General features: G+C 40.4%; 1 protein-coding gene across 2 annotated transcripts in view; it reads left to right on the top strand.

Moving 5' to 3' along the window:
* Positions 1–83: 83 nt before the first annotated feature.
* MCUB (mitochondrial calcium uniporter dominant negative beta subunit) overlaps positions 84–27,376 on the top strand; it is a 51,452-nt gene continuing 24,159 nt past the window's right edge. The window contains exon 1 of one of the 2 annotated variants that reach the window (XM_026847762.1): positions 84–346. In XM_026847762.1, the coding sequence (XP_026703563.1) occupies positions 329–346 (18 nt within the window). In that variant the 5' untranslated portion in view covers positions 84–328. Of the gene's footprint in view, positions 347–1,799; positions 2,014–27,376 lie in introns of those variants that run through there. The other variant, XM_026847763.1, reaches the window with a different exon arrangement.

Here is a 27,376-nt window from a genome sequence, read left to right as displayed (position 1 = left end):
GCCCGCCGTCCCCGTCCCCCCCCCGGGGCCGCGCTGCCGGGGGCCTCCGGACGCTCCGTCCTCACAACTTCGTCAGTCGATTTTCAGGCGTTGTGTTGCTTTTCCGACTCCGAGCTGGCTGGAGAGGAATGGGGTGAATCACAGGCTGCTGCTGGAAAGTGCGAGAAATAAAACGGGAGCGCAGAACGAAGTTTCCCTTACCGGCTGTCGTGGCACTTCCTTGTACATACAAAAATAACGAAGTCCATCTGCCTCTGAGCTGCTCTTGGCTGTAAGAAGTTTCAGAGATCCTGTGAGCAGGAAGGATAAAGGAAAACGTGAAGGCACAATGACTTTAAACTTAAAGGTCTGCTGGGACGTAGGACGATGCGGTTACAGAGTCCCGAGCGGCTGCCTGCTGGGAGAGGAGACGGTTTAATTCTTGATTGTTTTAATAATAGAAATGCTGTACGTGCTTCCAAACGTCGCTGTGATGAAACATGACAAAACCCCATGGTGGGGCCCATCCGTAGCGAGGAGGTTGCTGAGGCGGGTGGTGACGCCCGTGGAAGGAAGCCCAGGGTGCTCAGAAGCTTGGCGGCTGCTTCCACAGCCAGGGTCTCAAAAACCTGCGGTGGACGTTGGAGTTGAGGAGTTGTGCAGAATGAATTCCGTACTTTTTGTTAAGAATTTTTGCACAAACTGTTCAAAAACCCTTTGACAAAATTCCGTGGTATTACTTAGCCCTACCTCTGTGAATGTGAGTGGCCCTTCTTTGCTTTGTTATGTGTGCATATGAGGGCATTTAAGAAGGGAATTCAAGATAAATATTGACTTAGCCTCCTTAATCTTCTAAGGTTCAAACGCGGTGTGCTAAAAACATTGCACCTCACTGAGAGAGCATTTTCACTGTCACTCAACACGCCCTGATACTACATACTCACTTTGTCGCCTCTGACTTCTCCAGATTACTGCTTTGCAGACAAGCTTCATGCTTTTCTAAGGCTCTAAAATGAATCAAAGCTGATAAAGCTTCAAGAAGAGACACCAAAAAGGAGAGAAGGAGGAGGAAAAGCTCTTGCTTTGGCAGTACTGCCATTATAAGAAAGAGTAGAAAAATGATCAACCCTGTTACTTCGTGGATAGCACGTGACAGTGACGTGACTCAAATTCTTGCACTGAATATGTTAATGAGAGGGATGTTGTAATGTTGAAGAAAATTCTAGTTGGAAGAAGTGCTTAATGCAAGATTTTGTTTATTTCTTAAGTGGAAATTTTTGGAATAAATTAATATAAAATGCTTTTTATGTATCCAATCCGTAGTTCTAGTTTTTCTACAGAATTGCTAGCATAATAGATAATGAAGCATGTTTAGTGATTTTCCCCTTCCTGTTTTCACCTTTGGGTACCTTTCAGTTTTTTGACTATGTGTCTGCAGGAACAGTTCAGACAGTTAAAATACTTGTTCTCGTAAACATTAAGTGAACGGCTTGTAGCTGTAATTTCAAGCCTCTGAAAATAAAAAAATGCCCCAGTTGTTACTGCAGTTGTTAGCTCTTTAGATTTCAATGTAATGCAGGATGTTAGATTACATACATTTTGTCCAGTGTAAATGCTGTTGTGATTATTTGATTTTTGTGCATCAGTATTTTCTGGTTTCCTTTTTTTTCTTTATCATTGGTGTTGTGTGTTGCTAGCTCTGCTACTTGCTGTTGCTATTTGGGTGAACGAATATTTTGCCTCTAGCTCTGGAAGGAAGGGTTGGAGTGCTTGTGTGGGGCTGAGGAAGGCAGGGTTTGGTCACTGGTTTGCATTTGGTGTGGTCTGATGCCATTGCGGGCTATGTTCTCCAGCTTGTTTCATGCTGTGTTTGGTGATGGGAATCAGTTTGCGCAAATACCTTTTGGGGCACTGACTTTAGGTTTCTGTTTGTAAAGCTGGAGGTGATATTTCAGTGGTCACGCAGGGTTGTAGTAGAAGTCATGATCACATACTGCAAGATATTCAAGTACTACTGTATTGATGGGAAGGTGTGTAAGTACAGAACGTATTTGTGTGTTGTGTTTTTGACTAATAAATACACTGCTTTGGGGACAAACAAACCATTATTGCAGTGACTAGCTTGCTGTAATTTTTCTGTAAAAGCAGGGATTGCTGTCCTCAGCGCTATATCCTTAATTGTTAGCTTCTCAGTTCCACTTTTAGAAGTCCACAACTGTTCTGGTGGCTGTGATTAGCTGCTTTGCCTTCCAAGTGATACCTATACAAATTCCTCTTTATTTTATAAAGCTGAGTTTTTTTGTTGTGTTTGGGGTTTTGTATTTATCGATTTTTTTTTTTAAGTGGCTGCTGCTTAGACAGACACTTAGTTTTTCATGTTATATTGTGTTCTTTGGACAGGCTTTCTTATTACACATAATTTTGTTCCCGAAAGGGTACGGCTTATTTTGCTAGAGTCTCAGATTTGTAATGCTGCAGTTATTTTGCATATGGTGAAACCTAAAGGTTGCCAGCTCCTTTGCTTCCTCTTCACTTGTGTCTTAACTCCCGCAGCTCTTACTGAGAGAAATGCACTGCTTGCGCTGCTTTCTGGTAGGAAGAGCTCCCCTCACCATATCACAGTGGAGAACAGATGCGTTAATACAGAATCAAAGCTTGTAATTTTGGGGGGGGGGTGTTGTATATTCATAAAACTACTAAGCCAGGAAACATTGAAGGGACAGGATTTAATTTTTTCTGTATTATCCTAGTTAGTTTCTCTATAGTGCTGAATCCGATTTACGGTCATTCATATGTGTGATATTCTCAGTTTAGTCTATACTATGGAGATTTATACCAGCATGCCTGCATCTCTTGGGATGGGTGGCAACTGTGGAAAATGAAGCCTGGGTTACACAGTTTCTCTTAGCTTAAAACCAGGTTTCTTTGCAGTTGCACAGCACTGCTCCAGCAAACTGTTTCTATCTTATATGAAGATGCCAGAGTGGTGACATTTCCCCGGTGAAAGGCAGGGCTTGCTTTAAACAGGTGTGAGAGAACTAAAATGGGAAAACTTTTATTTTTTTCAAAATGTGAGTTTATTTAACACGATTAATTCAGAACACATCCCGGTTTTGTGTGCAAATTCTCTTAAAATTGTGCCTCTGAAATAGATTGGTGAGGGGAAGGATTGTGTGTAAGCTGGCAAGGTCAAATTAAAGAGGCTCCTGTGAAAAACATTATGGATTTGTTTTCTTCCTTGGTTAGGATATGCTTGTTGCTGAGGGGAATTTTCTTCCTCATTGCAAATTGCAGACAGTAGAAGTCATTGGTTTTGTTTATCTGCAGAAAGCAGAGTAGAGAGGGTTTTATTTTGGTTTTGGGTTTTTTTTTTTGTCAGTTCCCAGTGTCATCCATATCTGTCAAAAATGTTTCTTTTAATGTTTTCAGCTGATAAGTTGCTGACTATCCAGTTCCTCAGACTAGCTTGTACTTTTTTCCTGTCCTTCCTCTTAGTTTTTACAATTATTCTTCTTACTCCCAATTTAACATAATGCTCCCAGCATTATACTTATTCAGTTTGTCCTCCAGTTTTATGCAGGATAATTGGAAATACGTTTTTTTTTATTTTACCTCTTTCTCTTTTGCACATATGCTGCTGTCAGGATTTCTAAGATACTCTGTAAAAGCAGCAACCCCAGGACATCCCAGGAAGGTACAGAGAAGTGAGTTTTCATTGAGTGTCTTGTGCAGCTGAGTATTTCACATAAATGTGGTTTAAGTCCCTGCTCTGTATTTTCAGCCTACGCAGATCCTTTGGAAATTGAGATCTAATTGGAGCCAAAAACTTGGAGTAATTTATGGCCGCCGAGCCTGTTTTCCCGTCTTTCTTTCCCTTTGAAAGTCTTGCACAGCAAAAGTTAGCTTGTTGATCCCAGTCTTGTTTTCTAAACAGAAACCTTGTGCTTATACTGACATATGTCAACAAAAACATACAACCCACTAAACTGTTTGTTTGTGGAAGTACTGTTCACTCTTACAAATACTGATTTTTAAACGCTTTTAAAAAGCCATTTAGAAGATCTCTGGCTTGCTGTAGGACATGTGTCTGTGTCAGCAAGTTCATTTATTTGCCTTTGATACTATGTCCATGCCAGAATAACAGGATGGCATCAGGAGTGGCTGCTAACTATTTGCTCTTGTTTCTTCTCATGTGGCAGCTGGGAGATAGCTACGTTTTCTCTGATAAATACACTTTTGGGGAGAGATGTGATACAGCACAGAAATTCATCTTCCTTTGTAATTCTACACATACTTTTCATATACTGCTCTTCTGCATCTTCTCCCTCCAGTACAGATTCTGTACTAAGTCAGTGGCTTATGAAATATTCCTGTATATGCATGTATAATTACCTGCAAAACACTCATTTCCGTAAAGGTTTATGAAATTTCTAATAACCAACATCACTTGCAGTGTTTGAAATGGCGTCAACAGCGTGACTTCCCAAAATTGTTTGGTTTTTTCCAACAGGGCAGATAACAGAAAAGCAGCAAATTGAGATATGTAGATCAAATCAGCTCTCCTTGCATAGAATATTAGAATGTTTTTCTACCTACTCTGAGTAAGTGGCAGTAGATGTGGGTCTTTGGTGTTTGTGTGATTACGGCAATTTCTAAGAAAGGAAATAAAAACCAGCTCCTGCAAGGCTGGGAAGAGCACAGTCGTGCTCAGCATCACAGGCTTGAAGAAGTTGGAGCTTTTGTGTGCTAAGTAGAGGCTGTGTGGTACTGCAGAAAATGTGAAGAAACCCTAAAACTGAAATGCTGGTCTGACATTACTATCTATAGAAGAATCTGTATGATATTTTAGCAAACTTCCTTAAAAGCTTTCTCTTATGTGATATAGGAGTAATAAGCCCCCAAAGGTTGGGAAGTACGTTATTCCAAATATATGCAACAGACTTATCATAAAGGAAACTAAAAACACATGTAGCTTCCTGTTGATAAGCATAGCAAGATTTATTTATTTATTTGTTTAATATATTTTTAAAATTTGGAATGGGGATAGGAATAGCCATAGCATGAAGTGATACTTGTATTGGGTGCTGTATGGTTAATAAAGTAGATGACATAAAATGATGCTGTGATTTCATTTGAAGTGGGTGCTGTCACACAAACAGTGCTGCAAATGTGACTAACACTCTTTTGTTGCTCATGAGATGAGGAATGTCTAAGTCTGACACTGTTCATTCTAACACTCTGGGCAAGGCCTTTCAGTTTTTGTGTACCTGTAAAAAGATAATACTAAACCTTTAGAGAATGTTTGATAAAATAGCATTGCAAGTATCTTGGGTGCTCTGAAGATTTACCACAAGTCACTGAAGTGCTGAGTACTTAATGCTGTTTACAAACCTAGAGCATGTTTTAAGAATATGTTTCTTCTGATGGTGATTTTTTTTTTTTTACATTTTTATCTTTTCAAATCATATTTCAAAGCTTACAGGGTAAAAATGTAGACCCTATTCTAGAGTTTATAATACCTTCATTTCTGAAGGGATGGGAGAGGAAGGAAAATTTGTTTGGTTGGGTTTTGGTCTTTGTTTTCTTGTGGTGAGGACTTCATCTTCTGAAATCTGTCTTACACAGTAAGAATTTTGGCTTCGGAGCAGAAGCAAACAGTACACCTGCATCTGGTTAAACATTAAAATCTTGATTTCCCTGTTCCCCTTGAGGGGAAATGAGCTGAAGGAAAACAAATTGCATTGCTGGGCTTGAGCTAGGCTTGATTTCTCTTGGATCATCTCCACCCTGATGGAATACTTGCAAGTCTGCAGCAAAGGTGAATTTTTCATTGGATGGGAGGCTTCCTGCAGGCAGGTGAGAAGGCAGTAAGCTCTTCTGAGCTCAGAGGTGTTTCACATCACTTCTGGGCATTGTGAGAATATTTTATTAATTGTTTGTTAACGGCATGTCACACCAGCTTTGGCTCTGGGTTGGTTTCTCTTCTCTTTTGCTCTTATCCAGAAAGATGAAAGGGAAAGAGAGGTTCTCTGTGTTGCTGCCTTGTCCTCTGTCTTACTGTCAAGATACTGAGTAATAACTTGGTGATTACATTTGCATGGGGAAGAGGTGACTTTTTATAAGGTCACTTCTGCCACTCTTATGACTGCTCACTGTGTCGTTTCTGGTATCCCAAGCTAATCTGAGGAGCCCAACGAATAATTAAATTAAGCTATTTGTTCTGTGTACTTTCATATGAAGGATAGGAGGAGGACAGTTTTCATGCCTGCAAGTTATTTGCTGTGACTCTTTCCATCCTCATCTGTTACATGAGTCCTGGATCATCTTGAAATGGCATCCAATGCAGGTATTCTTACATGCTGTCCCCAATACACTTTGTGATAGCCAGACAAGCTGCTCTTTAATTCCTGTGATATGTGGAGAGTGGCTTGGTCTATAAAAGTACTGCTGTACACCCATTGGTAACTGATACAGTGTATGAGGAATCTGTGGCCTGACTGTGGTGAGGATAGGTGGCTTACGGGGAATGCTTGATCCAAAGTCTGTGATCCCCAAGTGTTGGGAAAGATGCAGATCTGGACTTTGAAGGTCAGGTCTATCACTAGTAAAATAAATCCTTCATGTTAGAATGACTCTATTTACTGTAACACAACAGCTGAAGAAGGGAATAGAAGTTAAAAATGAAATTGATTGGCTGTCTGCCTACTGAAGATGGTAACTTTTGTAGTCTATAAACTAATTCCCCTTCATCCAAGGGGGCTGCCTCGGGTAAGCAGCCTACTACTCTATGCAGAAGTATTGGGTATCACTGCTTGGGTAAACAAATAGCCTTGTGCTTGTGTGGTGATGACTGGCAAGCACAGCCTCCCCTTACTGCTGAGGAAATACTCAGTACTCCCTCAAAGGGAAATAGAAAAAAGATGTTTACTGTAAAAATGGAAAATACATACTTTTTTAAAGCTGCATTTATCGTGATGAGCACAAGCAGTGCATCTTCAAAAGGACAGAAAAGCCGAGTACTTTATACACAGGCAAGATATAGTTTATTTTTTTACTTCGGATAAACAGTTTTGAAACAATTATCTTCACATTTACTGTCTGGTCTTATTCGATCTAAATTACTTCAGTCTTCACATTCTAGTCAGACAGAGAGAAATAAAATGTCCTCTTTTAAGAAATGTTTTCTTTATCTGCAAAGTAGGCAGCAATTTCATCTTTCCAGTATTTCCCCATTGGTGCTTAAAAGTATAGTAAGAGACCACCAAGTGGATTTAGTGATCACAAAAGCATCTTTAAATGTCTTTTACGTTTGCCAGCGTGGAGGAAAAATTATACTGCTCCTCTTCCTGGCAAATCAAACTTAATGTGTCATGCAGACATCACTTTTGTCAGCGTGCCATGGTGGGGAAAAGATGAGTGCTCTCCATGGACATTGCAGTCGCCTGTTTTACCTGAAACGCTTATGCAATACTATTCACAGAACAACGTTCCTATTGTTTTGTGTGAGATTTCTTTTTTCTAGGGCCTGACCTGACCTTCTCTACCTTCTTGTGCAAGGTATTCGTTATTTATATTCTGTGCTTGCTTTTTGAACCAGCCTCTCTCTGCCTGTGACAGCAGCACAGCTGTGAACATATTCCATCGAGCTATCTGTGGAAGAAAGACCTTTTTTATAAAACATATCCCTTATCTTTATGTGTTTGTTCTAAATAAAGGTGCCAGGCCCCCGAGATGCAGCAGCACCTACATTCCTAGGGACCTCTGTGGCCCCAGCTGCTCCTCTGGCCCCCTGAGGCTGGAGTCCCTCATGTGAGACACGGTCACACCAGGGTTCCTGATCTGAGGAGCACACCTAGCACAAACAAGGGGTTGCAGTTGGGACACCTCTGAGGGTTGGTGTAGCAGTGGGCCAGTTGCCAGGCAGAGCTAGAGAGTGGCTGGGTGCTGAAGGGGTGATCCATCTGGGAGTGGGGCAGAGATTTTGGCTAGCCTGGGGTATGCAGTTGAATAAGTGTGTTAGCAAATAATCATGTTTTAAGTTAATTGCAATAAATTCAGATGGATTAAACTGTCTAAAAGTGTTTGAGAATATGGCAAATCCACTGCATAATCACAAAGTAGTTCAGCTTCCTTTTCTGCAGGTAGTCTGTCTCTGCCTTGCCCTAGACAAGGAAGGAAGCTGAAAGAAGTATTTGCAAACAGTAAAACAAAAATACTCACAAAAATATAAGCCCAGTGGAAGAAACAAATCTGTAATAAAATAAATACTATGTGAGAGTTTTAAGTTAATGGTCTTGCTGTCCTGAGTGCTGTACCCAAAGTTACAATTCTGAGTCAGCCAACTGTTGGAAATCAAGGATCCCGATCAGTGGCTCAGGTAAATACTTGATGCTGTTAACATAGACAAAATACTTGAAACTTAAAGGCAGTCATCTTTCACAACCACATCCTAAGAGCTGTGTATCTGATTTGTATATCTTACATGTTTTAAGTAGAATGGATACCTGTGAAATAAATGGCAAGGTTAGAAGTTTATCTTAGCTTCTCAGTGGATCAGTTGCAATTTACCAGCCTTTCTCCTCCTCCTCCCCCCCACCCCTGCAGCTTTTCAGATTTTTAAAATTCCAGATAAAACTACCAGGAAGTTGTTAATAATGCACTGTCGTCTTAAAAGACAGCAACAGTTTTTAAAGTTAGCTCCTTAATTGACAGAACTGAGGGAGATGAATTCCCCAGCTCTGTAAATAATACTGCTTCCTCAGAGCACTGCTCATGCTAATATTTTTAAACTAAAGGCAGGAAGGAAGTCTCTTAAATTTGGGAGGGAGGGAATGGAGACAGAGCATTTAGTGATCTTGAGCAATCTGGTTTCTGCTGTTGCCAGAGGCAAGAGGGGGAGCATGTCTTCTGCCTTCCTCTGTTTTGATTTGACTGCTGGATGGCCCCGAACTGCGTTTAAACAGGAAGACTGAATGAAGTCCTTGGAGCAATTTTGTGCTCAGTAACCAAATGCCACAATGTTAGATGGGACTTTGCTTTTAGTTTACATGTTCCCTTTTAATCATGCATGCTGGTGATGATATCCTGGACTCTTACTGGCACCTTCCCAAAGGCTGCTTTTAAATGTGTCCGGGACTATTCAGGAATCATGTTACTTGTGTTTGGGCACACTTTTTGGCAGTTTGCTTGTTGGTTTGGAAAAGTTTTTGAAGCCATAATGCATTCCTTGTAATACCCCAAAGTGTAAGGCTTGCAAAAGATGTGACACAAGGAGTCTGTGAAGGTTCAGAATGGGGAGGTTCCTGGGGATTTTGCCCTCAGTTGACTTGGGAGATAACCTGATGCAGGATGAGTTGCAACTCATTTAAGCCCAGAAAAGTCCAGTAAAATTTTTGAGACAAGATTCCTGCCGGAATGTATTCCCAGGCAGTGGCATCACAGCAGTATTTTTTATTTTGCAGTCAATTCTGACCGGTGCAGTTTCTCAGCTAGCTGCAGTGTCTGTCAGTCAAAAGCAGTTTCTTGTAAGGCAGGTAGCACTATTTTTTGCAGAGCTGGAGCTAGTCCCAATTTAATGTGCAGGCACTGAAATTTCTGCACTAAGTTTTCTACCACTTTTTTCTCATTTTAATCTGTTGGTTGAGAAAACATTCTACAGTATTCTTTATTGTAGTAATTATAAATAACATTATTTATTTGAAGCTGTAAAGTTTGACATGCTCTAGGATATAAAACTGTAGTTCATATTTAGTGCTTTAGTCAGAAGCAAAAAGTGTGTATTCAGTGTCTGTAGCCTTTCTGGTGTAATAAAATCAGGTGTATTTAGAAGACTGCAGTTCGAAGGGTTGAAGTTTCAGGCTTGGTCTTGCAGTGTCTTGTAACTCCAATCCCATTAGAAATGTGTAGAAATCAAATAGGCCAGACCCTAAAATTAAATTATGGCTGTTAAACCATGTGTACTTCTTGGAGTACTGACCCCAAGCTGTTCTTCATGGCAGGGGAAGTGTAAAATGAGTATGTTTTGCTGTAGATCAGACCCTGATATGACTTTAGTCTGGGCAAACCATCATAGTGGTGCCATCCTTAAGCATTTCATAATGCTGCTTATACTCTCACTTGTTTCCTTGTGAGTTGGTTACCTTTCCTTCTGCAATGGCTGTGTTACTTTTCTCCTGAACAGGGATGTAACTGTCTTTGGGGATTCCCCTGAGCCAGCAGATAAAAGCTGTAATCTCATTGGCATTCAAATATAAATATAGTTTTGGGTTGTTGGGAAGTAAGATCTTGTAACCGTGCACTCTGCTGCTAACAGTTATAGCACATCTTGTCTTACTAGGCATAACTATCAGTAGTTAATAGTTTTCTTGACATATTACAAAAGCTTTTGTGCAAGTTATGAATATTCATAACTAATGCAAGAAGTAACTGCATAAAGTTACATAATAAGGTAGATGCTATCAAAAGTTACTGACAGGCTTAAACAAAAATGCAGATGTTGATTATTCAAATGCTACTAAAAGTTTTGAATGTCATATAACATTTAGAAATCAAACCCTTAGATACTACTGTTGGCCCTTGTGGTGTTCCTAATAGTTTATGCATTTTGGATGAGGCTCTGTTGTGCAATCCCATGACACAAGAACTCGAAACTTCACAAAAATACACAGTATGTCGTAGCAGCAGTCAGACGTGAGATCCACTAGAAGCAGCCAGCAGCAGCGTGCTGGTTCACAGGTCAGTGCATGCTCCTGTCACACAGGCAAATCTTATCTGCAAGCATGCAAGAGAAAAATAATCTATTGCCATGACACAGATTTGAAATACTCCATACACACAAGCAATACAAAGTTCTGTGAGTGGCCATCATAAAAAATAGACATACAGCAGCTATTCTTAGGCCTGGAGCTGGGAGGGCGACCATCTTCCCTGTTGCTTTTTTATTTAATTTGTAGCCAAACTCAAAACTGGGATGGCAGGTCACACATTATATTTAAATGAGGTGGTTGCTGAGTGTCAGAGGGGCTCCCTTGCTGCTGTTAGAAAGTCACTCATGTATGTCTTTTAAAATTAAAAAAAAAAGCAGTTTATCTCTTAGTGTTGCTGACACCACACATAGCCCCAGCCGAATGCCGTTGGCCCTCAGTCTGATCTAGCTCCAGGCACCTCACTGCCCTTTCACTCAAGAGGTCACTGTACAGTGCAGCCTGAAGCCCTGCAGAGCGGTGAGGGTCACAGTGCTGCTTTCTCAGCCAGTATCGGGTCATGATGTGGCTTTCAGCATTCACAGGGGATCCACTTCAGGGGGAAGCTGTAGTTGGAGGAATTAATTTAGTTTTGTTCCCTGCTTTCATGCTCTGTCCCTGCCCCCCTCGCATTGATGAAAACAGAAGAATCCTATGTCTGAGTTCAGGAAAATACAGTTGAACCCCCACAGCTCATATTCATAAGGAGGGAAATGTTGAACAACAATATTTATTTAAAGGCAATGGTGGAAGCACAGAGTTGGTGGACTCTTGTGTTTAGCTCAACTACTGGTATTTAGCAGGCAGTTTGTCTACTCGTTTGTTGTAGCATGCTCTGCCTGGTACACTCTGTGGCATTTATATCCCCTCATCAGTGCAGAACTATTGAGGCTATCCCCTTTCCTTTAAGTTATTGTTTGATAGTGTTAATCAGTGCCTCTGTTTAAATTTGAGTAGTTTACATGTTGTTTCAGAGACTTCAGCTGCAACAGGTAAATATGGCAGATGGTAGGTTTTCAACTGAAGTCACCTTATTCTGAGAGTGAATGAAAATAAAGATATGCAGGAAACGACCTACAGAGACTGATCAGTCTCTTTATACTCTGTAGCCACAAAACAAGTGAGGAAAGAGGTTTTTCAGTACGTTTATTAATCCACATCAAGTCCTTGCTCTTGGAACTGGCACACTGAAAAAGTGTATTACAGCAAAAGATGGTGGTGTCAAAGAGATTGTATTTGCCCTTGTACTTTCTTCCAGAATGACACATTGCAAACATGGTCATGAGTCTTTATTGCTTACTTGTTGTTAATCAGGTATTTTTTCTTATTTTCTAAACTTTACTAAGCCATCACTGAAAAAAATCAGACAATATTACACTCCAGGAAAACTTGCTGAGTCCTAAAGGTGTTTGTTATAGGCTACTGCATTTATTTTCAAGAAGATGCAAGTTTTATAATGTGAGAAAGATTTACAAGAATCCTTTTGCTGTGTGTTTGTGGGGAACTCAGCTCAACTCCCACTGTCTTTCTTCCTCACAACAAGGCAACAGACAGTCTGAGATCATAGCTGGTCCCATTTTCTCCATTTTGGTAAGGAGGACAGTGAGCTGATAGTCCTGGGTATCTGCATTTCATATTGCAGATGGTCTTGGATGCAGACTGAGCTCTGTGGGCATGATTATGCTTTTCACTGTGACTCATTCAGAGTACGATGCTATATCCAGAAAACACTGTCCATATGGAGAGACTATCTGGGATCCTGGAAGCAGCGTGTAGCTGCTCAGTGTGTTGGTGCACCTGGACCAGAAAGCCCTTCTGTATTGTGCGGTGTGCATCTAGCATGCACCTTCTCACCAGATTGGGAAGAGAGCAGTGGTGCCAAAGCTTGTCTCAGGCTCTTGCTTCAGGATGTGGCTTTTTGTCCGAGTGTCAAATTCACAAGGTAATATGAAACAAAAAAATTCCTTAACCAAAATAGATTATAGGGTACAGAATACTTTCCTTCTGCATTTTTAGCAATGAATGTTCTCTTGTGTCCACTTCAGTCACTTGACAGCAAGCAGTCCTTGAATATTTTGTGTGTGTGTATTTTTTTTTAATGTAATAACTTCTCAGAAATATTAAGCACATATTTTCTAAACAAAATATTGTGGTTCTGTATATTTGCCTTCCATTGGGATTTGAGCCTTGGAGGTGGATTTGAATAGTGGTTTGTTTCAAGCCCTTTCATAGTCAAGAGGGTAAAACATTCTTTCATAAAACCTGAGATTTTATCTTGTAGACAAGCAAGATCTGAAAAAAAAAAAAGAGCACAAGGATTAGGGGTGTATGCATGTCTGTGAAGTAGCTGATGGATATACTTTGCTGTATGGGATTGAATTTTTTAAATTTCTTTTTTTTTAACTTGGTCAACAGTATTGATCTAAGTTAAAGATTGACTTGACTGAATGTGAAGGGTGTTGTTTCAGAAGGGAATGGTTCTTAGCAACAAATTGATTTTCCAAACAAAGGAAGTCTGATTATTGCCTTAATAATGTTTTGGGTATTTTCCATCAAAGTATTTTTTGGTCTCGCTCAAAAACTAAAAATGTTTTCAGTTTTAGTGTTCAGCCTCTTCTACATAAAGAAAGAGTCATTTAATCTCTATTAGTGTGACTTAACACAAAGTAGCTTGTTCAGACATTGTTTTGGTAGTAGAATTTACAAACTGCTTGAATTCAGAAAGATGTACCAGTCAAAGCACTACTTCTGCTGGTATACATCCATCCATAGTAGGAATACTGCCTTTTGAAATCTGTAATGAACAGGGATTTTTCCAGCCAAAGCCCTGGAGTTGGCAAAAAATGAAGAAATGGTGTTAATGCTAATTTAAGATCATTGAAGGAAAAAGAAACAGTGTAATTATTTACCTGGTTTGCATATATGAGATGTTTCTATACTGAGAGGCTTTGTTGGTATAGCTATATCACAGAACTTTTTTGTGGACACTTTGACAAACAGGAGACACAATATTTATAACCACAGTTTTTAATTTACAGCATTTACTAGTCAGCTGTTTTCTGTTTACTTTGGAAGTTCTAAGCTTAAAATGCTTAGAATAGCATGCTATCATAATATTAATATACTAACATTTAATTTAGGGTAGGGTATTGTTTAATAAGAAATATGAAAGAATATGAGGAGTGATGCTTTGATAAACATACAGAGAAGTCTAAATATCTAGCTGTATAATTGCAACTAGATTTTGGTATTGATTGATCAGTTGCTATGTTGTGGCTGATAGCTTGGATAATTAACAGGGAAAAAAGGTGAGTGGATTTTTTTTTTTTTTTTTTTTAGACACTTCAGAGCCAGTAGTAGTAGCTAAAGGACTCCCATACATACATATCTTATGTCTTTGTCAACATGTTTCCTGGTCATAGCTGTATCAACAAGGTCTTTCTCATGTTGACAGTGCCTTAGCAGAGCTAATGTGAAAACATTTTAAAAATAAGTAACTCCATCTTTAAAATCGTAATTATAGTGAGGCAAGAGCAAAATCCAGTGTTGACCCAGCTGGACACTAGTGACATCTATCCAGTGACACTGTGAATCAAGGTGAGCAGCTTGTAAAGAATAGCATGTCAAATTGTCTTTTTCTTTGCTAAAGCAGAAGTTAAGCATATTGATAGGAACCAAGTGGAAGCCAGAGGTGCTGTCTCTCAAAGAAGCAAGATGCTGCCAACCAGTTAATTGGTGATATCTTGCCTCTTAAATGAGGCAGCAACTCTCAGTTTCTGTTCAGTGTAGAGCTCTGTGGGAGTCAGGAGCTGGGAGCTTATGACTCTCAACACAGTGGGATGCCAGCCCTGTGCCAGTCTGCCAGTATGCTTTTCAGCATTAGCCATAGCACGTCTTTTTGCACCAGCACCATGGGATGCTGATCTCTCCTTTGTAGAAAGGACAGAGGCCAAATTGGAAACTGTTTTTTCTTGCTCACTGCCAAATGCAACATAATCGCCTGTTTTGTTGTTACTAATACTGAAGTAAATTTAACTCACGCTAATAAAATGCCTGCAGAGTGAGTCCTGCATTCTTATTGGAATACACGAGTGAAACAGCTGGTGTAATAATAAGATCTGCTGCTTGCTATGGATCTAAAGGTATATTTGGGAGTGTAGTCCTGGCATTACTCTTCTAATAGTGCTGATGACGGTTGAGCTGGAGTGAAAGAAATAAGTGATGTCCTAAATTCTCACTAAAAAACATTTCTTTTGTTGAAAACAGTCCTAACTAGGGTGTTTTGCTACAAAACAGAGATACAAATGACAGCTACTTTGTCCTATCTTTGCAGTGGCACCTAAAAGACATAAAAAGAAATTACAGTGTTGCTTAGACCCACAGATGTGTCCAGAACTGCCCTTCAGATTGGCCCTTTGGATTTGACGCCTTTGTAGCATTTTAATCAATATGAATATACTTGATTTTCTCAGCAAATAGATTTACAAATTGCAACCTGTAACTCCAGGTCTTGGGAATTTTAGATGGTGCCTGTTCTTTTCTGTGAGCTGCTCCAGTGATACCCTTTCAGTTTTGAATGCTGACAGGAGGAGTTGAACTTTAGAGGAGTCAATTGACTCTTCTTCCTAGGGATATCCGAACATGCTGGATACTGTAAGTATAATTTGAACAGGCTCAAGACATAAGGAAAGAGGAAACGAAAGGGGGCAGTGGTAGTTATAACTCCAGCTACTCTCCACACTCCCCAGAGAAGGAGATGCCTAGGTTCTGTAGTCCTTGCTGTTTAGACCTGTGGACACACTCTGTCTGGAACAGACAGTGGTTACAACTCAGCTTGCATCCTCATAAGAATGCAGTAAATTGTGTCTGCTCTGTGCTTTCTTCTGACCTTTCTCCATAGCTGCTGAGGCCTGGAATTGGCTGATGACTTTTTCCATGTCTGCCCTTCCTCACCCTGGACTATACCCAGGTGGAGAACAGTTGATCCACAGCTGTTAAATGCCACCCCTCTGTCTCCTCCAAATTGTTTTAGAGACTAAGAATCATTCTCCCTCTCTGCTAATAGTTGACAAAAGAGCAAGTTTTTATAATTTGTGAAGCTGAAGCTCATAAAGCAACAAGTGCAGAGCAGACATTCCTTATCTGAACAGATGAGTGTCTGAAGTTCATCTGAAGTTCATCTCAGATTAAATGCTGTCGTAATCTAGTAGTAGGATCCTTTCACTTCCTGGAGGAGGACTACACTTACATTGCTAAATATGATGTGCCATCAACATCAGGCCACAGGGAAAGTTGAAAGCATGATGCTGAGGTAAAGGAGAGTCAAGCTGAGAAGTATGTTGGCATGATTCTATTAGTAGTGAAATACTTACGAGAAGCAGATTGCTTTTAGAGTCTTACTTACTTCAGCCATTATTATAATAAGGTATTAAACCATGCATAGATCATAGTTCTCCACTGCAAAGGGTCCTGCTTGAGCAAGAACAATTAATGTCTGGTTCCTTTAAAAAAAGAAACTAGAATATATTGAGTGTTTGTTGATTATCACTGGAAAACAGAGTTTCTGCTTGAGCTGTAGAGTTTGGTGTAGCACAGCATAAGGCAGTATTCTGCCTCTGAGTTCAGTTCTGCGAGAGTATCAGAACAGGTGCTGCCTGCAGTAGGATGGCAGTTAAAGTGAACATGAATTTAGTGGTTTGATGGGGTTGGATATTTCTGTTTATCAGCTGCACGCTCAGTAGCAGATCTTATATCTCTTTAGCCTGCTGTTTGTAAAGGAAGGAGTTTTCAAGCCTGTGGACCTGATGGTAATTTGTGTTAGTGTTGTATCGGAGGGTGCAGAGGTTATGCGAGGCCTCTGTCCTTATCATAAATCACTTTCGCAGGCATGGTCATGAGTTTGCCAGCTTGATTTGCTGTTGTCCTCCTTCACAGACCCCTTCATGCTCACCCTGCTTTCTCCCCCTGGACTGAAATCCTTAATGCTCTGCAGAGGTCCAGAATCTGTGTCATACAGAAAGGGAAGAGCAGTGGCAGTATGGCAATCCCTGCTGTGTCTTAACACAGCTGCTAACATCATCCTGCAGCTGCTGCTACTGAATACAGAGACTGTGCTTACCATGTACCTTATGTTTTACACATGTAGAATTTCAGATGAGGTTCTGAAGTGGTTGGTGTATTTTTTCCCAAGCCTTGCTGTCTCGCTGATGCTGAAAAAATAGAGCTGTTTGATAAAAGAGATGAATAACTAAATTCCTCTTGTGTGAAATCCAGTGGCATTGGTTTTGAGAGAGAATTTGAATGGCATTTGAAGAACAATGTAGAAGTAACAGGCTTTAGGGGGATTGACATAGTACTTTGTAATTTTTGTTGTAATAAAGTAAACTTGAAGTTGCTTTTCCATTCCATTCTTTGCTAGACAAAAAATGGCTAAAAAAAAAAGAGCAAATGTAATACCTTTGTTGACCTCTTACCCATCTCCCTGAGAGGAAGCCCACTGAATTTTGGCACTTCTGAAAAAAAGTTTTTAATGATGAGGAAACCATGTGAATATGTTAGGGTAGTAGGAAAGACCAGTGTAATTTTGTGTTGCATGTGTGGGAGGAATTGTTTCAGGAGACAAGAATAAGTGCTGGTATGACAGTACCTGAAATATTTTATCAGGCTGTGTTCCTATTACCATAAAGATACCAATCATTGAAGGGAACTCAAAAGTAGTGTAAATGGGCAGAAGCTGTAGAGCTTAATTTAGGAGGAAAAATTTAAGAATTAAATATGCATAACTTGCCGAAGCGGTGACTACAGGGGTTCATAAAGCTAACAAGCATGAGAGGTGCAAGCACAGAATAAAGAAAAGTAATATGTATATAGTCAGAGATAAAGCTGAAATGGAAAATTTGAGTTTCTTATGCATGACTTCCTGAGAGTAAAGTAGTCTGAGCTATTAAATACCCTCCTTTGGGAGAGGACAAGAATTCATTACTTGACTTACACAGAGCTATGCTAGACAGAAACCTAGTAGTAGTAAGAAAAATCCTGTCTTTTAAGGGTTATTAAATGTTTGTATGGAGTCTGACTTCATCCTGTGACATTAGTCATGTTAACTGTCAGCGTTATTTAAATCTAGTGTGACGGACACACAACGCAACAATGCCATCTTGGGCCCTACAGACAAATGCAGATTTATAAACCTGACAAACTCCTCACTCCATTCTTGAACACCAGGTTGAGGGGAGGAGTTTCACGGTCCTTTTGGATTTCTCAAATTTACAAGACAACGTTCTCTGTGAATTAAATTTTATTTAATGAGCTTATTAGGAAAGAAAACAAACTAGCATGTCAAACAGGCTCAATCCCCTTTTTACAGACTAGTCTAACATGTAAATTCACCAATTCATCACTTAATTCATGAGGATTCTGACTTCCAAGTTATCTGATTCATAACTTGTGTACTTGTGAGCAAAGCTGTTACCTTGCCAAGGGTGAGAGTGCTCCTCTTTCCTCCTCCCGCATCTCCTTGTGTCACACTGGGAAGCATGAAAGCCTTAGTTGTCCAGCTGCTGCTGGATCTACTTCAAAAGCTTTTTGGGTAAGCAGAGAAGGTTTGGTCTATACCATTCCCATAGGTTAGCGGATTCTGAAAAAAATGCTAAGACAATTGAAATCCAGAGATGATGGCTGCAGGAGACAGCAAACTGCAGGTGGTAACAGCCTTTCCTGCCTGTTGTGTCCTGCCAGTGCACTGCTCACTCTTTGACCTAATGGCACTGCTCCCAGCATACATACTTGGGATGGGCTGCCTATTTGAATCTAAGCAGGAGCTGAGTGAACAGGCACAGAGAGACGTTCTCAGACCTGCATCTGATGGTCAGGCTGAAGCTAAGTTGTAACAACTCCTCCTCCTTTGTCTGGGACTCATTCTTAGACCTTTGCTGGTCTTCCTTGGGATTCTCCTTTGAGAATGTACCAGTTGCATTTTCTGCTACTTTCGGTCACTGAAGTATGCTGGCATGACAGAAGTCTACCTGAAGTGGGCCAGAGTCTGAAGTAGAGTTGGCTGCTGTACAGCCACTGTGTGCTGTACTTGTTGCTTCTGCTTGTTGCAGCTATTTTCTACGTTTAGCAAAATAGCTGAAGGCTGTGAAATTGGGTCTTCTAAAACCAAGCTGCTGTCTTTAATACATATGATCTTTGCAGTGATAGTTGTGAGACAAAGCAGAATCGTAGTGTGACGAGGACATCAAGCTGCCCTACTTTGTGAAACCCATATTAAGTACACTTGTATTTTGCTCCTTTTGAAGAGGAGATGTAAAATGTGCTGTGGAAGAGAATTAAAACATTCTTGCCCTGTTCTCTTTGCTCCCTGGACATCCCTAAGGGATCTGCCCACCCACAGTTGGAGGTGGGGGGGATGTTGAGCTAGCTGGACACTTACCTGTACCATGATGGCCTTTTGTAGGGTTTGAGATCTATTCTTGGTTTCAGTTTGGGTCTTTCTTCTTGACACCTGATCTGCTATACCCCCAAAATCCAGGCAGCAGATTGGACAGCATCTCAAAAAACCCCAAAGTCCTTTGATCAAAAAAAAATAGTTAAATCAACAAAAATGTGCACTTATTAAAAAAAAAAAAAAAAGATTTAGACATGGTAGATTTACAGTTGAGAACTTGTAGGTGGATAGATGAAAATGTAATGTTTATCTTGGTAGGGTTTTTTTCTGCTGAGTCCTAGAGCAGGGAAGCACACATTACTCTTTTATATGTGATGCAGAGATGATACTTTGATATACAGGTCTTGTTCTTCACTAAACCATAAGCTTTATGTGTTACCTTTGGCAAGTCTCTTAAACTGTGTGTTTTTTCAGTCTGGATAAGGTAGTTGTAGTTCCCTGCCTGCATCAGTTGTCTGAGGATCAGAGACAGAGATGCTCAATTATAGTGTGAAGAAGAGACTTATAATCAAATTAACTGTAAGTGCCCTGAAAGCAATTTTCCAAAGCAATTTTTCCCAGAACATCTTTTGGTAGGCTCACTGCTTTGTTGTGGAGCAGCGAATACTGACAGCTGTTACGTTCTGGGTTGAGGTGCTCTTTACTATCTGTGCCTGAACATCTAGCGGTTGAAAACAAAACACTAGAAAGGATTAAGATGCCAAGTGTTCATTCTGTTTCATATTTAGGATGCCAACTGTGATTACCATGTAGGGTCAGGCTGCTGAAGCAGAGGCATCCTTCAGAGAATGTGAAGATAGAAGCTGCAAAGGGCTGCCTCTGGGCACCCTGTTCTCTTTTACTGGTGAGTGTCAGTCAGCTCCTGACTGTCACAGGCTGAAAGGGCAGGACCTATTAGAGCAGCTTCTTCTTGGCACTGGCTGTGGTGAGACAGGAGCATGACTTTCTTTCTGTGATAGGGGCTAAACAGCACTAAAGCTAACAGTTTGGTCTAAAGAAACAGCACCCCATGGAGACCTGCAGCCCTATAAAATTTTTTGCTATTGTTGCCAGTTTAATTTTCAGAAAGCTCTTCTTTCCTAGGTTTGAGCTGTTTTGTTATTGTTTAAATGCAGCTGTACCATGAAGGGTTGTACTCATGAAGCACACTTAATTTAGTCAGATAGCTAACAATTACTTTATAAAATCCCAATGAATTACACAGTGCAAAGTAAATACAGGTTTTCAGCACTTTGACTCATATACAGGTATGTTATTGGCTGTTGGAGCCTGGCTAAATCTTCAGTGGATGTTGTTGGTAGTTCTCCAGTTCAATCATCTGTGAAATATTCATAGATTTACAGTCAGCTTAGAAGTGAAGCTGTCAAAACAACCTGCCTGATGATAATAGCGAAACAGCTATCAGAGAAGTGGCAGGCAGCTTCTGAGGTGAAGTGTTTCACTTCAGATATTTCAGCACTATTTGCATTTTGTAATGCATAAATAAAAATTCTTTCTCGTTGGTGTTTTTTTAAGGATTTTGAAATGTCCAAACTTGTTATCTGGCTATTGTTTTTGGTGGGTTTTGACTACTTTTCCTTGCAAAAGAAAAAAGAAGAATATGTGAATGACTTACTACGTGTGTTGCAAAAAAATTACACAGTGATGCATGAATTTATACAGCTTAACTGCCTGACCACATTGTCTGCAGGCAAATGGTTGAATCTTAATGTATTAAAGTTTTCAGAAGAGACTGTCATATTAATATTAGTGTTGGTAAGTACCCACAAGTAGAAATACAGCAGTTGAGGTCAGCTATTTCCCATCTGATTTCTTAAACACAGGTCTACTTTTCAGATGAAGTAAATGAAAGGAAATGGTGCTATTGTACCGATCTGCTTGGCTCCATGTGGAAGGTCTTCCTTTCACACCCTAAGGATAATAGGAATGGGATGTGGAAATGGTCTCATCTGGGATCCAAGTGAGGGTATATTATGAAAGTAACCGTAGACTGAAAAAGAGAGCAGCTTAGAGAAATATGCCAAAGCTGCAAACAGAACATCACATATCTGTGCAGGAGGGATGAAGATATTGTGTCTTTGCCACTATCTAGTGTCCACCTCAAAAATAGCTGCTGACTGCTTTTCTTGTTCCATTGCAGTAGTTTTAATTTCCTTAGCCTGCTCTTTCCATGCTGTTTTTTTTCTGTAGCTTCAAATGAAAACCATGAAGATGAGAGAAGCAAGGGACAGAGATGGTGGGGAGAAAGACCAGCTCCTGAGGAAGCAGATGTGTCAGGGGAGAAAGCAACACATAGTTGGTGTTCCCTGTGACATGCAGATTGTGGTCGGCTCCACTGCTCTTGGATATTGCTTAAGTTTCTGGTTTTGTGCATATCCCAATACTCTAAATCTATGTCTGCAAACCTTCATTTGGGCTGGTCTGGTATTTGGTCCGGGTGTTTGGGGAACTGGTAGATATTCAGCAGGTGACGTACCCAAGGTCACCAGGCAGGGTTATTGTCATCGGGGATCTCTTTTATGGGGTGTGTGCAATTCAAGTGGCAGAGGAAGATTTCAGGCAGAGAAGGGTGAAGCAGAGCTTGGTGTACAAGCTCTGTACATTCACTGGCTGCCTTACACTGCATGAGCTGTGTGGGCATCTCAATCCCTCATTAGGTGAGTTTCTATTTCGCAGTTTTGCTGTTACGCTGCTAGTGACTGCTATATTGCTCTATGCATGAGTGCTTCAGATAAAAGTCAACGCTTTCAATATAATATATTTACAATACAGCTTAGTTACCACTGAAGCAAAATTCTACTGTTCTTGTGACTCTTCTTTTAGGACATGGGGGTTTTTTTCTGTTGAGAAGACAACTGACTTTCTATTTTTTTTTTCTGTTTGTTTGTTTTGTTTATTTTCTTTTTCAGTTTAAGATGTCCAGGTTCCCATAGGCAATTTTAAGATTCATTAGGCTAAGACACTCCTTCCCTGTTTTTTTTTTTTCCTGCCTGTTCTGTTGTGCTCAGATTACAGAGTGAAACCACTTGAAATCTCTCCTGCCTCCCTTCTCCCTACTCTATCCCTTCATTGTTTTTCTTCTCTCTCTCTCTCTCTCTCTCTCTCTCTCTCTCTCTCTCAGCTGGTTTTCTGTTGGCTGAGATTCGTGTTCTGGTTATCAGCTGGTTGTAGTGATGAAGCTGGGACAAGCCATTTTGCTGTGACCTGCATCTGTATCTCCTTCACATGATCATGAAATTGTCCTGATGTTCCTCAATGCTCAGCCAAGGAAATATGTTTTTGAGCACCTCCAGGCTAGGTGAGGGAGTTGCAGGAGTATTGGAAGCTTAGAGCAGCACTCCCAACAGATTCCTTGAAGTCTTTCTTTTCCTCCCCCAGGGGTCTGTACTTTCTGCCCTGCAGAGCTCCACCAGAAAGGTTGTTTATCCTTGTTATGGAGGGCCTGCTCACCCTGGATTTCTCTTAACAGTCAAATGTTAAGTCTAGAAACAAATAAACTAAACCCTTGATTTGCAGATTATTTTTGTTGACATTTTAGGCACTCTTAGAGAAAACACAAGCTTTACCTAATACCTGCAAAATTGAGGTGGTAATAGCAAAATGTAAGTGAGATCTTAGGAATGACTAAAATGCAAATAGGGAATCAGAGGGAGGTGACACCGTAGGAATGGCAGCGCTGGCACAGGATGCAAGATTAAGGCACTTAAGAAGTTGTGGAGGGAAAAGCAGCAGCAAGGTGCTATAGCTTGGTGTTGTGGTGCTGATCATGTCTGTCCAGCTGAGCTCCCTTCTGATAGAATTGAAGAGTAGACAATACAAAGATCATTGCTGAAAAGAGCTTTACAGCTAATGTACTTCGATTTTGCACCTGTAATATGCTGTGAAAGCTTGAGCCATTTCATAGCTACAGCAACCCCTTCTGTCCTCTGTCTAATGGGTTTTGCAGAATGTTTTCCTAAACCTACGAGTGCTTTGGATTCACTCTTGGAATATGAGGAAGTGGGATTTTCCTTATTTAAATAAGTATGGAAGAGGTTGTTGGTTGTCTCACTTTCTCTGAAAATACCTGTTTTGTTTTGGGCTGAATTGATCTGGAACACCAGGAAATGTGAGTGCTGCATTGTGGGAACTCTCTGTTCTGTGTAAATTTGAGGTATGTGCAAAACTGATGCAGAGTTAAAGATCCTGTAACAGCCCTTCTTGATGTTTATATTCAGGTAGCCTGTAGTAGTACGATTATAGGTTGCACAGGACAAGCTGTCATAGATGGCTCACAGAGACATAATGAGCCTGTTTTTCTGTAGACTTGTGACAAATATTCCCCTGGTCATTCTTGTCCTTGCCCACAGGACTTGCCATGTTCTGCTGGGAGTGGGAGGCGCCGGTGGGTCCCCATGTGGTAATGCAAGTGTTGTTTGCCTGCCTGCCTCTGGGATGAGTGAGCCATTGCCTTTTCCTCCCTGGGGGTGTTAGCTGGCATCTCTCTCTTCCACCTAGCGTCCATTTTTTCCATGCAACATGCAAGAACATCATAACCTTGAGACCTCCACCATCTCTTAAGATTGAGTTGAAATTAGGTAGCAGGTGCAGGAGCTGTAAGGGTGAGGAGGACAGACAACTCTCTTACGAAGTGTTGCTTCCTTATGAACCTGTGCTATGACAGGTACAGTGCAGTGAGTGGAAAATGTGAATAATTTATCTTAAAAAATACTACTGGATGGGGTTCAACATCCTGTGGTCTCAGGTGGTGGGTGGCTGGGACAGGAGGAAGAGCGATGTCTCGGCACATGCACGTGCTGTGAAGGCTCATTTCTGGCTAAGCACAGGCAGTTTGGTGCCCTTAAAACCATGGGTCTGAATTTATCTTCTACTACATGGATGTACAATTCTGTTGTCGATTTTATGAAATGAGGAAAACTTCATTAGCCAGAGGTTTTGTTTGTTTGTTTTTAATATCATAGGCAACAAGGAGGACAATCTGTTTTGCTCAGTGCAGCAGCATGCTGGAGAAACAGAACAGATGGCAAATGGAAATCTTTGTAATTCTATGTTTAGATTATCTTCTTCCTTTTGTCAACTTACTTGTTACTATTTTGATGGCTTTGGCCAGGTGGATTTGGGTGAGTGCTGGGATATGCAATGTATCTGTCCCCATATGCAGCTGTTCAGCATGCTGATAGGAGAGACTTCCTTTAAATAAAAAACCCCTTACCTTTAGACAACTAAAGCCCTTTGGGAACGCCATGAAAATGTTTGTATTCCTGGTTGCTATGAATAAATAATGTGCTAGTTTTTGAGAAGGAGTTACAGAAAGTTTAACAAAAATATGGTTTAATGTACAATTTATCAACATCAGAGAAAAAGCTATATGATTTGATACCTTGTGGAGATAACACAAATGATAGGCAGGTAAGCATCTTCTGCAGGTGTGGCAGGTGCTGGAAGACCACCTTGGAAACCTGGAAGGCTGAGTGGGTGGAGAGCTGCTTACCATTGCTATCAAAATAGATGTTCAGCTGGTTAAAAACAAATCCCCAGACTCCTAAGCTCTTAGCTTGCTTATGAGTCCTCTCTTGATACTGCTAAATTTTATTCTCATCTAACAAACTCCCATGGAAAGCTACTGGAAATTCAGGAAATCTTGCTTGGAAGTTAGCTGCTCTTTCTGGCTGGTGAGGGTCTGCAGCCCAGTGTAGCCACATAGGTGGCTCTGCCCTGGATGCTTCACTCTTCGTGGACCTGAAATAACATACAGGATTTTCTCCTTGCTGTGGGCTTCAGGATGTGATTCCAGATAGTGAGATTGGAATGCAAATGTTAAGGTTCTTCAAACAATGAGCACTGTTTGGCAGCAAGATAGAAATAGACCAGGATGGGTCAGCCCAAAGTAATAGTGCTGTTCCTTACCAGAAGAGAATTTTGAAGTGAACTGGGACGTTTATTGACCACAGTCCACCTGGATTTCAGGCTTTTTTAATTTAGGCCAAGGACAGAACGTGTATTATGAAATAGCTAGTTTAAGGTCTTGATGGTGCCTCTGATGTTATTTTCCCATAGCTCAGGGCTTGGGGTGCTTATCTTGGCTATAGGCAAAGCAGGGGTATGAGTCTCTACAGAGTGACCTGTCATTTACCTTTTGCCAGTTAACATGAAACCCTGGATAGTAAGTATTCCTTGGTTTGTTGCTTTAATCTCTTAGAGATAACACTTAGCTTTTGACATTGCTTCACTTTCCTTGGAAAAAAAAGGGAGACCCTATGTCCCTTAAAAAGTGTAAATAATTTTCTTAGAAACTTCTGACTCCATTTCACCTACATGTGAATGCTCTGCTCTTGCTTGTAGGACATTCATTACGAAACAAAAATGAGAGCTGTTTTGGTTTTTTTGGGTTTTTTTTTGTTTTTTAAATTATGGTGCTAGAGACTACTGATTTCATTGGAAATTTCCTGTGGCTGGCAGCTTGGGATTTCAAAACAGAAAGGAAAGGAATTCAGCCACTCACTGTTTGACAAAGACTGGGCTCTGACTGGTATGCTGTTTTGTAAGAAAATAGATCACCTGTAATGTGACAGAGGTATGAGATGGCAGGCTAGTTGATCATAAGGAGAAAAAAAAATAATAGGCAGTTTCTTCTGATTGCAGGGAGTCCGTAAGCATGCATTATACTTGCACTGTATGAAACTTTTTGCTCTATTGTATCTATTGCATTTCATCTTTAATTCATATTCTTTAAGTCAATTCTCCTTGTAAAATTCACTTGAAAACTCTTTCACTTTTTTTGTGCAAGGAGTCTCTCTGACACTGTGAAAGATACAGTAATCCATTTTAAATCATAAAGTTTGACAAACCAGAGGTAGGAACAGGTAAGACCTAACTGAGCTACCAACATAATGATTAATAATACCTACTAAAATTGCCTTTAATTCATAACTAAGATATCATTAAAGCAAAAGTACAAAATTAACTGTGGATACAGTGTTGCCACATGTTTGGGATGGCTGTGTAAGAGCTCTTATCTGCTGATGTTTAAGTATCCTAAACATCTAGAGCAAAATACAATTACTGGTAAAATGTACATATTACCTAAACAATATGATTTACCACTTGCTTTGCTGATTAATGGAGAGGTCAGTGGTGGGTAACTCTGGGTGCTTGCTGAAGTTGATTCCTTTTTGTCCATTATAACATGTAAAGGCTGGAAGAAATTAGGGTAGGTGTCATTATTTCTATCTTAAGATACCCCAATTTCAAGATACAGGGAACTGAGGTGCAGTAACAAGTCCGAGTTTTTCCAGTAAGCTGGAAGGCATTGTAAACTTTCTTCTGTATCTTGTTTTCACCCAGTGGTGCCATTTGAATACATTTTAAAAGTCTAAAAAAGCCCCCAAGGAATTCTAGGACATAAAAAAATAAAGTCCTTTATCTGGAAACAATATAAATGACAGAGTATGTCCTGTAAAGCTGCTATTCTGAAAAGGTCATGGATGTTGTGGTGGCTGGATTTGAATCCCATCATGAGGTTGTAGTCAAAAAATTTTTGGGCAGGTGAGTATGAGGAGGGAACCATGAGGTTTTCTCCCATATAATGTTAATGAGTCTGGAATTCTGAATACTGGAGAACTGGAAAGTTTGAGTTTGAGATGAATTTACAACAGCCCTCTGTTCAAATATTTTAAATTGGGGCAAAGATGCTTTTGCAGGGGGAAGGTATTTCAGTTTTAAGGCAAAGCGTTGTGAAGAAATTGCCGTGCTATATTGTGCAGCACATCAGATAGGATCAACCTCACTGGTCCGTTCTGTCCTTAATATCTTGGGGCATGTTTTCCGGTCTGTGCTGTTGCTATTTTGATTGCCTAGCTCTTTTTAATAACTGACCAGGATAGCAAAAAAAAACAAACCAAACAAACAAAATCCGTAAGGTTCTTCCACTTCTCCTTTGCATATGATGCAATTACTGATACAAAGGTTCAATAAATAAGGGTGTACAGGAATGCTCTGTACCAGAATATATAGAGGGCTAAACAAAGCAAGAATTTAGGTTGTTTGTATTGTTTGACAGCCATCACCAACAAAACTTCTCCCTGGAATCTAGGCTTGTGTGGAGATGGCAGAAGTACATTTTCTGGTGAGAACAGTAGTTTATTTACTTGTGCAGAAGACCTGGACTCTGCAACATAACATCCCAGCATCTGCTACAGACCTGGGA

The sequence above is a fragment of the Athene cunicularia genome (assembly GCF_003259725.1).
Source record: "Athene cunicularia isolate RWA chromosome 4 unlocalized genomic scaffold, athCun1 chr4_part2, whole genome shotgun sequence".
Lineage (NCBI taxonomy): Eukaryota > Metazoa > Chordata > Aves > Strigiformes > Strigidae > Athene > Athene cunicularia.
The sequence above is the reverse complement of the archived record's forward strand: the minus strand, read 5'-3'. Positions and strand labels throughout refer to the sequence as shown.